General features: G+C 39.9%; 1 protein-coding gene across 1 annotated transcript; it reads left to right on the forward strand.

Moving 5' to 3' along the window:
* The first annotated feature begins 1,249 nt into the window (after window positions 1-1,249).
* LOC126263316 (V-type proton ATPase 21 kDa proteolipid subunit c''-like) lies at window positions 1,250-1,795 on the forward strand. The gene has a single exon (XM_049960406.1). It carries the CDS (start codon window positions 1,250-1,252, stop codon window positions 1,793-1,795), a length of 546 nt encoding a protein of 181 aa, XP_049816363.1.
* Window positions 1,796-15,976: the final 14,181 nt, after the last annotated feature.

A 15,976-nucleotide genomic window follows, 5' to 3' on the forward strand; every position in this document is an offset into this window, starting at 1 on the left:
AACACGCCCCCTCGTTTTTGTTACAGCGACAGCAACGCTCCAAACGGCCAGTAAGCGACACTTCAGAATACGATATCGAATGAGTGCGGATATTAACGCTTATATTGATTTGTAACATAGATTTTAAAATAGGGAGCCCATGTAGTTCCATAAAAATCGACAATAAATACAGAATGTCACCACATTTGCCATTCTCTAGTTTCCAAAGGATCTTGGGATGTACGAATAGGTACATTACAGGAAAGTTCATTTACGATTCTCTTGTAGCTTATAGGATTTACTGAATAAAGTCGTTATCCTTTAATAACGAACAATTCCTACTAAAAACCAGAAGACTTAATCTTTTGCAAAAATCGTATAGCCAACGAAAAAAGCGGAGTTTTGATCTCTACACTTTGCGCCAAATCTGTGAATGTGGAACATAGAAAACATCTGCATTATTTAACGTACCAAATAATCCACCACACCTGTAGCTTAAGGGAAAACCAAGCAGCCTTCATAATAAATTATCAAAAACAATAAAATTGTTTCTCAATACAGAAGAAACCAAATCCACAACTGTTGCTAAATCTGAATCACAAATGGGTAGAATATTTAACTCGTTCACTTTTGAAGCAAATTAAAAAAAATCAGTGAACTGAATAGGCAAACCGTTAGAATCCATGAAAATTTTTAAGTTCAGAGGAAAATGTCTGTGATAATAAAAGCAGACAACAACAGAAATATTAAGCCTCTCATACATGGTATATATATTTTTTATTGCGTTAAGCGGGATAAGGTGCAGATGTACAGAAATTCGAAAGTATTTCTTCATTCAATAAGTTGTACCTTATGTCATTGAATAGTGTGATTCGGCTGTTTTAACATAAAATTCATGTACCTTCATAATTTACGAACGCATAGAAAGCAAAAATGTAATATGTATTTCGTTAATTAAATAGAAAATAATTAAAAACAAACATTGTCTTTACGACCCATGTGACTGTCTGGTTTCTCACCACTTGTAGCGCTAGTGTCGCTCCTGCTAGCGCTAGTGTCGCTCCTGCTGTCGATTGGTAACAACTTTAGCACCAGAGAGTGTCGCGACTGTATGTATTAGACTGATTCACAAGTGTGAATGTTAATCTGTGGCTTTGAGTGAAGTTAGTTATCTACGTCTGACATGGCGGGAACGATAAGGAAGGTTCTTTTTTATGTTACTTTTTGTTTGTTGTTGTCTGTCGTGATCGCTGTACCGTTGTTCTACATGATGGGTGCATCATCTCACGCTCCAGACATTTTCTGGTTTTTAACAGCGACGAGCCCCTACATGTGGGCCATAACCGGCATAGTATCTTCCGTGGCAGTGTCCATAACTGGAGCGGCATTGGGCATTTATACGACTGGAACCAGCATCGTTGGTGGCAGTGTGAAGGCTCCGCGCATCCAGACGAGGAATCTCATCTCGATCATTTTTTGTGAAGCAGTTGCTATTTATGGCATCATCACAGCTATAATTCTCAGTGGGGCAATGAAGGAATTCCAACTGGATGAAGCAGAAAGTAATCCAGCATTTAAAGAGAGAAACTGGTTTTCTGGTTATTTGATTTTCGGTTCTGGGCTCAGCGTGGGGCTTGTGAATTTGTTTTCCGGTTTGTCCGTTGGGATTGTTGGATCAGGAGCAGCATTAGCAGACGCCGCCTTTCCAATAGTATTCGTCAGAATGCTCATTATTGAGATATTTGCGAGTGCAATTGGATTGTTTGGTCTGATTGTTGGAGTTTATTTAACTTCTAAAATACATATGGGTGACTAACAAAGAAATTGGGTGAAATGTTAACGTGTCTTGTCACAGAACGTAATTACTATTACTTCAGTAGTTATCTTAAAGCTGTAGATACTAGTTATATAAGAGGAATTGAAGATGTAGGATTACGTGTACTCGGTTAGTTCAGTTAATCATTATGTATTGTCTTCTATTAGTGTACTATATAATACTTTAATTTACGTATATGGAACTCCGGAGAAAGTGTGTCAACTTCCAATCATTAATACGATTTATGTTTTCTCAAGTATCGAAAATATACTAACGCTTTTATTATTAAACGTTCTTTAAGCTTTTTCTGAAATAATATCTTGTTGAAATGGACCTGTCATTTTCGTAACTTGTCTTTTTTATGAGTCGTAATTCATATGTACCATACATTTTGACGTCCAGTTAACGTCTGGACTTTACATAACTTTATTAGTCATAGTAAGGTTACTTTCTTCATCACAATGTCATCTCTGTGTCTGGAAGATTCTGCTTTGACGGACCATATTTAGCACAAACAATGAGGCATATGCTACGCACCTGTTTGTTCCAGGAAATACATTTTTAACGAAATATTTGAAAAATTATATTCCTATTATTATTCATCTTTTTGAAGATGTATGCATGTCCCTTGTGTTATCAGAAATACATATTTGTCTGCTGTGACGTTTACATGACAGTAATACCGTAGTATGAGGCATAGTATTAGTAGGAAGCGTAATGTAAGAAATAAGTATTTCAGATATTAGGTACTACATACTTTGTTACACATTCACACTTTTCTTTTCTCCAAAAATTTTTGATCTTTTCCCAAAATCTTTTAAGGGTCAAGATCCGAAGTGAAAACACGTTGTCATTTAATGTGTTTTTATTTACAATATTGACTACTAAAATATTTGTAAAAAAATTTTAATCTTTGAAAATTTAGATCGCTTGTCTCCATCTGATTGTGTTAGGAATTAAGATTTTTTTCCGTACGACACCGTTATGTTTTGTGCTTTACAAGCAAGATAGCCTGTTCGCGTACCGTCGCTCTCTGAATAACAGTCTAAAGGAATACACATATGGTCTTCATGGGTATCAAGCGAAAATTGTTGCACAAAATCAGTCCAAACAACAGTGATATTCAATTAACTGTTACCAACTTTGCGATATTATACATTTCAGAAGAATCAGTCGGTCTCAAAGAAACTTTATGACCCATTTTCGTTTTACCAAGTTAAATTTTTTTGTGTCTGTTTCTACCTAGGGTACACAGTTTAAAATTTGCATATGTTTTCCCTTTAACTGAAATTAATCTGAACGACGTTACTCATGCCAACTTTTTTTATACGGTACTGGCATCTTAACGTCCATATTCTCGTTCTACAAAGTAACAAAGAGCGTTGTAAATTCGGAGGCTGCTCTGTTGCGGAACAGTAGGGAATATCAATACTGAAATTGGTAATAAAAGAGATTTCATTTTCACAGCTGGTACATTAGTGTGTTTCAAAACACTATTAAAGCTATGGTTTTCTTAAAGAATAAATATGTTTTATACAATTGTAAAACATTCAGTGAATGGAATGAAACGCAATCGAACTGTTACTTTTGATATTACGAGCATAGACTGTCGAGTGCACACTTCTTCCTCATGCGATTCTCAATTCTCATTTAAAACATTGCAAATTACCGCACTTGTTCTCTGCCCTCGTCCCCCACCATGTTCCCATCTCAAACCACTTGCAGCAGTGCGCTTCTCGCTGCTAACAAAGACTCGTGATGTTCCATACAAAAAGTCATTATTTTCGCTTCGTCATTTCTACACGTCTCTAATAAAATGATTTGACTTCTTCAATGGATTACAACACTGCACCTTTTACTTGGTTCCATATTTATACAAAAACCACTTCTAATGCAGACTACATCATCATGGCTCCAGTCTCTGAATTATTGTACAGACATCAAGCCCTATGTATACAGTCCTCTACTGACGTACTTCCTTAAAGGTCAGTTTGGTCAAACTAGGGCCGTTAGTGAAAAACAAGAGTCCGGAATAATTTTTTTTAACAATGAACCTATCATCATCCCACATTTATATTTTGCCATGTGATGTATAACAGTATGAAGTAGTTATGGAAATATTTTGAAAATTTTCAATTATGTACTTTTTGAAAAAAAAATAAATCAAAATATTAATTACCATTTTGAGAAAGGTTATTAATTAGAAGCTATTGTCTATCACTGGAAAGAGCATGAAAAATGCTGCAAAATGACACCTTTCCCAGTTCTCTAGCTCAATTAGGGCAGCTCCTAGGGCAATTTAAAAAAAGTCCGTTCACACTTTTTGGCCAGTTTTTGAAAAGTTTACATGACCATTTTTCAGGAATGGTTTGAGGTAAAAAATTGAAATTTGGTGTTTTTCTTAGTTTCAGCACCCAGTGTAAGTATACCAACTTTCAGCAAAATCTAAGAGGGTGAGGTAAAATTTTTATTTAAAGTGCGTTGATTTGACATGCAATGACACGTGTAACATTATGTAAGAACTGTACTATCTGTCAACGTTTTCTCTACCTCTCGACTCCTTCGTTACGAATCTGCAGAAATTAGGACAGCTAGGCTGACCACACGTCCCGGTTTTGCCGGGACAGGCCGGTTTTCACATAATTGCCCTCGTATCCCGAGAAAATCATTCGGGACACCCAGCTGTCCCGGTTTGTAATCGAGAAACAAAATACGTTCAACAATATTCTCATTTAATTAAATACTTGTGAAAAACTAGTTTCCTAAACATAGAACGTTATAGAAATACATATTTTTACAATACCTCCTATAGACTTAAACGCATTTAACTATTCTTGTGCCTAAAGGAAGAGTAAGAGATACATTGAAAAGAAAAGCCTCTTAACTTGCCGACCTTCCACTTTATGGCCCTCAAGACAAGTGAAAACTAAAACCAAAGGAGGTATAAAGGTACATCATTTAAACCATTTCTCCTAACGAGACTGCAGCCACGTGGAAGTTAATTTTACGAAGAATGTGTGCGATTCGGCATGTGTTAACAGTGCTTAATGAATATTACTTCGCACATATGTACACTTGCCCCACAATCTGCAGTCAAACGAAATATTTAAATTTTAGTATGAAATGTATATGTATCTGATTACTGACTGGTAACATTACACAGTTTCTAGGTTTAACAAATTGTATCGACGTACCTAGTAAGTGACTAAATATTGCAGAAACCATATCCGGGCCATGACAACGAAAAGTATGTAGCAGTCTTTTTTATTTCTAAAGAACAGATTTTATTTAGGTGTAATGTACCTACTTATTCCTTTCGAACTCGCAAAATGGAGATAAATGCTTGCTATGGATTTTCCACATGCTGCATCGTCTTAGGCCTAGTATCGATTTCAAAATATCACAAAAGCTGACGAAAAAGGTAAGCGTAAGTGTAGCAATGAAGTTACCCATAAACACAAACGTTTGTGTTTTTCTCTTTGAAATTTGGTCAGACAAGACTTAGCGCAAAAAAGCATATTTCCCAACGTCTGCAACCAAACATACAGCACGTTAGCAAACAAACGAGTATTCTGAGCGAAAACAGTGACGTAGATCTTCTATGCCGGGAGCCATTTAGAATCAGACCTCCAGGAAGAAAAAAAATGGTTCAAATGGCTCTGAGCACTATGGGACTTAATATCTGTGGTCATCAGTCCCCTAGAACTTAGAACTACTTAAACCTAACTAACCTAAGGACATCACACACATCCATGCCCGAGGCAGGATTCGAACCTGCGACCACATCTGCATTTCCGGCGGGACGCTCAAAACAGGTTCTATTAATATTGTTGGCAGACATTGGTGAAATTTTCTGAGATGTCCCTTTCCGCTCTTTGAAGAGTCGTTTCGTTGTGTGGAGCACCTTTTCTCAACTCCCTACATGGCCCCTCAGAAAGCATAAAAATGTTAAACTCTTCGTGACAACAACTTATGGATCTTAAAATTTTTAACAACGCCCAGTCATTATTAAAGGTTTCGTTAATTTTATTATTGTTTTTCAAAAGCGTTACTGGGTCCAGAACAGTACATCAGCTCATACAACCACCTTGACCAATTGCTGATAATTTTACTATGTATGCACTAGAGCAACTGGGAACTCGGTATTTTCTTGTGTAAGATACGTACGTAACAACGTATCTTGTTAGGAGCCCCTGGGATTCGTTCATTTACGAGCGAATACGTTTACTGCCTAATGGCATAACTGGTTCGTCGCTGCAAAAGACCTTAACAAGTTGCGGCCAGACATTGGGTAGAAATCCCCAGGCAATCAAAATCCAGTAAACCATGGTTTGTTTAAAGAATTGAACTCCCATGTATAAAAAAGCTTTTAAAGTCTGATTACTTTAAAAATTAGTTAAGGTGTTAAATATTTGACGCAAAGCATGTAAGCGAGAAAAAGTTTAGAAAAGATTTGAAATTTTGTTTAAAGTTTGTTGGACATCGCTAAGTGCTCTCATTGTGAAACACCGGATGAATATATGCTGGGTAATTTCCGCTCCATTTCGAGCAAAAGCTAGTCTTTCACGCATCTCAGTGTTTATGAATTCATATGTCCTGAACTATGTGTCGTACAGTTATATTGCAGGTACATTCAGTGGTACACGTAAATACTATCTGCAAAGTGTGTTGAGAATAGAGTTAGTAGTAAAGAAGTAGCAAATTGAAACGTCATGCCTGACACTGAAGTTTTACTGCAACGCTAGCTTTTCACGCATGTCATTGTTTATGACGTCATATCTATTGAACTAAGCGCCTAACTATATCATTTTCCTGGTACGTTCAGTGGTATACACAGGACTCGCATTCGGGAGGACGACGGTTCAAACCCGTTTCCGGCCATCCTGATTTAGGTTTTCCGTGATTTCCCTAAATCGTTTCAGGCAAATGCCTGGATGATTCCTTTGAAAGGGCACGGCCGATTTCCTTCCCAATCCTTCCCTAATCCGAGCTCTCTAATGACCTCGTTGTCGACGGGACGTTAAACACTAATCTCCTCCTCAGTGGTATAGGTGGATACCGCCTGCAACATGTGTTTGCAAACAGAGTTGGTATTAAAGAAGTAATAAATTAAAACATCTTGCGTGATGCCGAAGCTTTACTGCATACTTTGCTTCCATTCATTCTGTTATGTCATATGGAATCATATTTTGGGGCAGCGTGTGAAACCGAACAGCAGTCTTTTGAGTGAAAAAGCGTGTAATAAAAATCATTTTTAGTGTAAATTCAAGAACTTCATATACAAACCTGTTCAAGGACCTGGATATTCTAACCATTGTTTTTCAGTATTTTTATTCCTTAACGAAAATTTTGCAAATAATATGTCCCGATTTTCAACCAATGATTCAATACATAGTATTCTACATCTACATCTACATCTATACTCCGCGAGCCACCTTACGGTGTGTGGCGGAGGGTACTTATTGTACCACTATCTGATCCCCCCTTCCCTGTTCCACTCACGAATTGTGCGTGGGAAGAACGACTGCTTGTAAGTCTCCGTATTTGCTCTAATTTCTCGGATCTTTTCGTTGTGATCATTACGCGAGATATATGTGGGCGGTAGTAATATGTTGCCCATCTCTTCCCGGAATGTGCTCTCTCGTAATTTCGATAATAAACCTCTCCGTATTGCGTAACGCCTTTCTTGAAGTGTCCGCCACTGGAGCTTGTTCAGCATCTCCGTAACGCTCTCGCGCTGACTAAATGTCCCCATGACGAATCGCGCTGCTTTTCGCTGGATCATGTCTATCTCTTCTATTAATCCAACCTGGTAAGGGTCCCATACTGATGAGCAATACTCAAGAATCGGACGAACAAGCGTTTTGTAAGCTACTTCTTTCGTCGATGAGTCACATTTTCTTAGAATTCTTCCTATGAATCTCAACCTGGCGCCTGCTTTTCCCACTATTTGTTTTATGTGATCATTCCACTTCAGATCGCTCCGGATAGTAACTCCTAAGTATTTTACGGTCGTTACCGCTTCCAATGATTTACCACCTATGGCATAATCGTACTGGAATGGATTTCTGCCCCTATGTATGCGCATTATATTACATTTATCTACGTTTAGGGAAAGCTGCCAGCTGTCGCACCATTCATTAATCCTCTGCAGGTCTTCCTGGAGTACGTACGAGTCTTCTGATGTTGCTACTTTCTTGTAGACAACCGTGTCATCTGCAAATAGCCTCACGGAGCTACCGATGTTGTCAACTAAGTCATTTATGTATATTGTAAACAATAAAGGTCCTATCACGCTTCCTTGCGGTACTCCCGAAATTACCTCTACATCTGCAGATTTTGAACCATTAAGAATGACATGTTGTGTTCTTTCTTCTAGGAAATCCTGAATCCAATCACAAACCTGGTCCGATATTCCGTAAGCTCGTATTTTTTTCACTAAACGTAAGTGCGGAACCGTATCAAATGCCTTCCTGAAGTCCAGGAATACGGCATCAATCTGCTCGCCAGTGTCTACGGCACTGTGAATTTCTTGGGCAAATAGGGCGAGCTGAGTTTCACATGATCTCTGTTTGCGGAATCCATGTTGGTTATGATGAAGGAGATTTGTATTATCTAAGAACGTCATAATACGAGAACACAAAACATGTTCCATTATTCTACAACAGATTGACGTAAGCGAAATAGGCCTATAATTATTCGCATCTGATTTATGACCCTTCTTGAAAATGGGAACGACCTGCGCTTTCTTCCAGTCGCTAGGTACTTTACGTTCTTCCAGAGATCTACGATAAATTGCTGATAGAAAGGGGGCAAGTTCTTTAGCATAATCACTGTAGAATCTTAAGGGTATCTCGTCTGGTCCGGATGCTTTTCCGCTACTAAGTGATAGCAGTTGTTTTTCAATTCCGATATCGTTTATTTCAATATTTTCCATTTTGGCGTCCGTGCGACGGCTGAAGTCAGGGACCGTGTTACGATTTTCCGCAGTGAAACAGTTTCGGAACACTGAATTCAGTATTTCTGCCTTTCTTCGGTCGTCCTCTGTTTCGGTGCCATCGTGGTCAACGAGTGACTGAATAGGGGATTTAGATCCGCTTACCGATTTTACATATGACCAAAACTTTTTAGGGTTCTTGTTTAGATTGTTTGCCAATGTTTTATGTTCGAATTCGTTGAATTAATACCAGAAAGAATAACAATTTACATAAAGACCTAAAATCACTTATGTTGGTTCGGAAAGGGGTCCAATACTCAGGAAAGTCTCATTCTGACAGTGTATTAATTCTGTAAATAAAAGCGATTCCAGTTTACTCTAATATCTTGACAATCTCCTGAAAAATGATCAGGGAAGTGAGTATTATATTCAAATGTTCTATGCTTTTTATGGTATACCTTCTGACATGCTCCACACTCGGTAGAATCATTTCATTTTAGAATCCATGGAACGAAAACTGAATCTAACCCAAACAGCGAAAATGTAGTAAGAGATTTTTTTTCCTTTAGTCATTTTGTGGAGGGTTTCAGCGAGAAAAAGTTTCATAAAGGTTTGAATTTATGTTTAAAGTTTGTTGGAAGTCGCTAAGTGCTCTCATTGTCAAATAATGCATGAATATATTCTGGATAATTTGCGCGTAATGAAGGGCATAACACACTTGCTAAGTGTAATACTTGTCTCGTTGTGTAAAACCTGTAACATAAAATTATACCTCTTAATGAGTTGATCATGACAGCGTTTTAAATTAAGTCAATAATTATATGAAATACTGAAGATCAAATTTTTGTTGCGCTTGGAAGAAGTTAGACAGGCGACCTGCAACTGTGACAGTAAACCAAGAACCGCGTTAGTGGGTTAGTAATACAGATAAAGTAAAAGAGCACATAATTAGCCATGCCTGTAATAGTTTTATGGACTTCCATATGTCAAGTCAGATTAAAACTTTTGCTTTGTATACAGGGCGAAGAAAAAATGTCGCACTTGGCCAAGAACACGTAGCATGAACTCCACACTGTCCAGAACTGTCCTATTAGCTCATTAGCCGGCACGGTAGGTCAGCGGGTGCAGTCAGAGGGGTAGCTACCCTCTCTAATAAAATAACTGCATGAAGGGATCAACGTAGAATCTGAACGCGTGTCATTGGACGTCCGCCCCGAAGGAACTCAACAAAGAATATAGAACAAAATGAGATTTTAAAAAGGAAAGAAAGTTAGACAAGGCAGTGCCCTGGGAAAGTTCGCTGATATTCAAGAGACGTTCGTGCCAAACTTCCTTTTTTCAGTTAAAGCATCAAACTTTATCCAATTTACACCTCTACCAAGTGATATATTGTTTATTTCTTTCTGTTACTGTTACCTTTAGTTAGACATTAAGACATAACATAAACTTCTTACAGACGTAAACGACCACTTCGTGTCGTTCATGATACAAATAGAGCCTAGAGAAAGTAATAGTCGAAACAGAACACCATCTGTATCCATTGAGGTACAAAAAACACAGTAGGTAGGCTACACTAAGTGATCGCACTTTATGCTACGCACAATAATTCAATTCTGTATATTTGACGTCTAGGCTTATCTTCAGAGAGCAGGTACATATACGTACGCGCAACACTTGCTTTAGAGATGTTCAAAGCGACTGCTTTGCATTTGTCAACACATTGCCATTCGATCATACTTCACAGGACACCTGTATCCATCACTGCCGATGCAGCATGCACTCGAGCTATTAGGTCGTGCACATCCATGGGTGGAGTACTATAAACTTGTTCCTTTAAGTGTCCCCACAAATAAAAATCTAGCGGTACAAGATCTGGGGAACGTGGAGGCCAGAACATGGACCTCCACGACCAATCCATTTCCCTGGAAACACTTCATTTAAATAGTCATGCACATTCATTCAAATGTTTGGCGGAAGACTACCATGCTGAAACCACAGCTGTCGCCGAACACCAAGTGGAACGTTTTCTACTGATTCAACGTAGTGCAAAGAAACGTTCAATACAGGGACACATACACCTTGTCTGTCACTTGGTAAGAGCCCAAAAACACTCCTTCCACGATTTAAACTCACTGGTTTATGTCAAAGCGTGCCTGAAAGCCACATTTACAAGTGTTCAGTTAACTTATAATGATCCCGATGCAGTTCTTCATAGTGCAGCACTTGAACTATCAGTCTTTGAGATATCTGGAACTGCGTTACAGTACCACGGGTATTTCACCGAGGTGACTGGTGAACGGATACAAAAATCATGTCCTCTGTTTGTGAGAACGTCTAGTCCTTACGCGCCCGTTGTCCATTACTTGTGAATGAAGATTACTAGTTTCCCTCAGGCGTTGCTCCAGGCGAGGAAAAATATTCAAATATCATAATGGAGCCTTTGAGGGTTCCGTGAAGCATACGCACGAGCAGCTGCAGTTTGGTTATTGGATGCACCCAGCACCTAAAGCATATTGACGTATTTTGTGTATTCCATCGGGAAGCCAACCTACATGAACCGGACTCGACCGGTTGTGGTTGAGCACTGCGCGGGTAGTACATACATGCAGCCAGTTTAATTGATCTCATTGTAATGCGATAGGCTATTGTCATGAGACAAAATGTTGTCCTGATTACAAACGACAAGAACTAGAGAACGGACGTCTAAAAAATAAAGAAAAGGAACCCAATAAGTATTGGAACATAGCTCCAAGGGGGATTTGGGGTTAATATCGGAACAGTCTACTCAGTGAGCTAGAACAGCTGATAACACGTTCGTTTGTACATTCCGACGAGCTGCACGATGTGACAGTGTTGCCAGCTCCTCGTTTTCATACATGTATTTTCAAAATGCACCGATGTGATATTGCTAGATAAGCTTTTGTCTTGAATCTGGATGAGGAATTGCATACCGAACTCGAAGTGAGGTATTTTCTCTTTATCTTACATATATCTGATACCACTCTTTGAAGTCAGTAGAAGTATTTAAATGCTTAGTATTTAGTAGTAGATAAACAGAGCAGCTGAGTAGTGCAAGATGAAGAACAGTGGCTTTTTCGAAAGCAGCTGCATTTCAACTGATACACATGCCATACAAATAATTCTCGTAATTTACTGAGTAGTTTAAACACTTATTGACACTAGTTCATGATATACACATATCAAAAAAAGTTTTACATTACCCTGGTTCCCAGAACTCCCGAGAATCGTCATTGACTGTGGATATTGTGGTCCGACAGCCTATCAGTTCCAGTCATTCCACCAGGAACACGGCTCGTGTTGTCTGTAGTTCAAATATGACTGAGGGTGAATACCGCGGTGCCCGCATCTCGTGGTCGTGCGGTAGCGTTCTCGCTTCCCACGCCCGGGTTCCCGGGTTCGATTCCCGGCGGGGTCAGGGATTTTCTCTGCCTCGTGATGGCTGGGTGTTGTGTGATGTCCTTAGGTTAGTTAGGTTTAAGTAGTTCTAAGTTCTAGGGGACTGATGACCATAGATGTTAAGTCCCATAGTGCTCAGAGCCATTTGAACCAATACCGCGGTTCGATCGCGTCCGCATTGTTACTTCGTGCCAGGAAGGGCTTTCAACAAGGGAAGTGTCCAGGCATCTCGGAGTGAACCAAAGCGATGTTGTTAGGACATGGAGGAGATACAGGGAGACAGGAATTGTCGATGACATGCCTCGCTCAGGCCGCCCAAGGGCTACTACGGCAGTGGATGACCGTTACCTACGGGTTATGGCTCGGACGACACCTGACAGCTACGTCACAATGTTGAATATTGCTTTTCGTGCGGCCACGGAACATCGTGTTACGACCCAAACTGTGCGCAATACGCTGCATGAAACGCAACTTCACTCCAGACGTCCATGACGAGGTCCATCTTTGCAACCACGACACCATGCAGCGAAGTACAGATGGGCCCAATAACATGCCGAATGGACCGCTCAGGTTTGCCATCACGTTCTGTTCACGGATGAGTGTCGCATATGCCTTTAACCAGACATTCGTCGGAGACGTGTTTGGAGGCAACCTGATTAGGCTGAACGCCTTAGACACCCTGTCCACCGAGTTCAGCACGGTGGAGGTTCGGTGCTGTTTTGGGGTGGCATTATGAGCACCGTAACGGCTGTACGATACGTGAATGCCATCCTCCGACCGATAGCGCAACCATATCGGCAGCCATTCGCTTTCATGGACGACAATTCGCGCCCCCATCGTGCACATCTTGTGAATGACTTCCTTCAGGATAACGACATCGCTCGACTAGAGTGGCCAGTATGTTCTCCAGACATGATCCCTGTGCCCGGGATAGATTGAAAAGGGCTGTTTATGGACGACGTGACCCACCAACCACTCTGAGGGGTCTACGCCGAATCGCAGATGTGGAGTGAGACAATCTGGACCAACAGTACCTTGATGAACTTGTGGATAGTATGCCACGACGAATATAGGTATGCATCAATGCAAGAGGACGTGATACTGGGTATCAGAGGTACCGGCGTGTACGCAATCTGGACCACCACCTCTGAAGGTCTCGCTGTATGAGGGTACAACATGCAATGTGTGGTTTTCATGAGCAATAAAAAGGGTGGAAATGATGTTTATGTTGATATCTATTCTATTTTCTGTGGAGGTTCCGGAACTCTCGGAACCGTGGTGATGCAAAACTTTTTTTGGTGTGTGTATTATGCAGAAGTAGCCTACGATGGCGCCTTCTGTCTGTCAACGTATAGCTCGACTCTTCAACATCCATGAAGGTTCTCATTCACGATGAGATTAACATAAAGCGATGTTTAAAAGAATTTAAGTAAATCAATTGCAATGACAGTAAACGATTACTCTCCGCATTCATCATAATACACAGAGACAAAATCACAAGCTACTTCAGAATATAGGAATTGGTAATGCTGAATATAATGTCAGAAGTTATTGTGATAAGTTTGTTTCCTGTTATTGATACCAATTGACAAAAATCGTGAGAGAAAATGACTGTCTTACATATCTCTCTTTGTTCAACGCATGTTATTGTTTCATAGGTGTCTGATTATACCCCACGGTTTCTTCGATTTTGGTTATATCATACATGGATCAAGAAATAACTGCAGTTACGTAATGCCCTGCAAATATTTGTAAAGGTTTTGTGGTTTTGGGCATTACATCAATCAGTCACACGAAACTATATGTGTTACTCTTGATATATCCATTTACGAGGCTTTATCCTCGTTTGCAGCATCGAGAAGGCTACACAGCAACAAAACGGCGTTCGTCATAATCTGGCTTCCAGATAAACTAATTTATCTAGCTCAGACTTGAATGGCTTCGTATTAAAGCCGGACGAGTCTCGATAAAACGTTAAGAAAGCCATATTTCGTTGTTGCCGCAGTTTGATCCATTTCTACTTCAGTAAACTACGTTGTCTCTTTTTGTGTAATAGCTGTATCAAAAGGAAAAATTTTATATACTGTAATAAGCCTATCCTAATAGTCATAGTAGTGTTATACATCTCGAAACGTTTCGTGTATTGTAAGTAATCTGCAATTGATGAGCAGGCAGCATTCTCAGCGGTCACTCTTGTTATTTTTCGGTGCAGCCTTAAGTACAGAGACCCATGAAAGTAAATATTCTGCACAGTATCACTGCCTACAAGAAGTACTTGTTAATTACTGCTACCAGAATAAGTCAAAGAGAACTAAAAATACGGTAGAGAGAAACGCGAACGTAAGTGAACTGAATTAAATGCACTCAAATGAAACGCGAGAATGGGTCAAGACGAAGTCAGTGAAGATACAGTCAGACGAAATGATTCAGTGCAAACTGACCTTATATGCTGAACTTGAAAATCTAAGCAGTATGTAGTGACAATTGAAAATTCGTGCTAGACCTGGATTCGAACCCAGCTTTCCTACTTGCAGCAAACAGTCGGTATATCAACGCATTCAGGTCCGTCTGTCTCAAGTTCCCGCAGAAACGGGTTCGAATTCCGAATGTCGAGTACTTTTATCTCATTACCACACTTTCTTAAAAAAATGGCTCTGAGCACTATGGGACTTAACTGCTGAGGTCATTAGTCCCCTAGAACTTAGAACTAGTTAAACCTAACTAACCTAAGGACATCCTAAACATCCATGCCCGAGGCAGGATTCGAACCTGCGACCGTAGCGGTCTTGCGGTTCCAGACTGCAGCGCCTTTAACCGCACGGCCACCTCGGCCGGCACACTTTCTTACTCGATACGTTTATTCACAACAGTACTTCATAACAGGTGACGTATCGAATGACCCTAGTAATGATTAGTTATATTTTCATTATTTACCGAACGTTTTGGCCGCATGACTCAATTCCAACAAATGGTTCAAATGGCTCTGAGCACTATGGGACTTAACATCTGAGGTCATCAGTCCCCTAGAACTTAGAACTACTTAAACCTAACTAACCTAAGGACATCACACACATCCATGCCGGAGGCAGGATTCGAACCTGCCACCGTAGCAGTCGCGCGGTTCCGGACTGAAGCGCCTAGAACCGCGGCCGGCAGTTCCAACACTTTCAACAATTGAACGTGCGAACACCAACAGACCAATCACCGGCGTGTGTTCAAGAGACAGAGCGAGTGTAGGGAACCATTTGCGACACTTCGTCAACTTGGCAATGTTTCGTTTCCAATTCTTTCACATTGGGAAATAAAACCCATTCTCTTCACAATTCGACGTGCCTCTTGTGTATCACTGTTTAAAACAGTTGAAGTACGAGAGTTTCTGAATCAGCATACAGAATAGCTCCCATTAAAAAATGAAACTTGTGATTATTTTGATAAACTCGATAATAATGAAGTGAGGGGCAAAATCTGTTTAAGAAATCTCTAAGAAATGCTTCAGATACGGAAAAGAGTTTAAGAAAACATCCCATTGCAAAAGCAATATATGCCGACATGGTTGGAAGGAGGTCTTCAGTCAAAGAATGTACTTTTGAGACAGTCTAATTTGAAAATTGCAGTATTTCAAAGCTGTCGTCGGAAATCATATCTTAACAATGCTATGCGCCATGCTAAGCTAAGCTGTCTGGGAGAATTCACTTTAAATACTTTTCTAAATTTTGGAGTAACGGGCTGTTTTTTGAGTTGGAATTACGAAATTCTTCCGTAAACGAGCATGTGTCATACTACTTTCCATAAAAAATGGATCACCACGGGAAAAACGTGTACGCTCG

The sequence above is a fragment of the Schistocerca nitens genome, chromosome 6, assembly GCF_023898315.1.
Source record: "Schistocerca nitens isolate TAMUIC-IGC-003100 chromosome 6, iqSchNite1.1, whole genome shotgun sequence".
In the NCBI taxonomy this organism is placed as follows: domain Eukaryota; kingdom Metazoa; phylum Arthropoda; class Insecta; order Orthoptera; family Acrididae; genus Schistocerca; species Schistocerca nitens.

Coding starts and splice junctions, on each gene's coding strand:
- LOC126263316 (XM_049960406.1), top strand. CDS start 1,250: ATGGGTGCATCATCTCACGCTCCAGACATTTTCTGGTTTTTAACAGCG.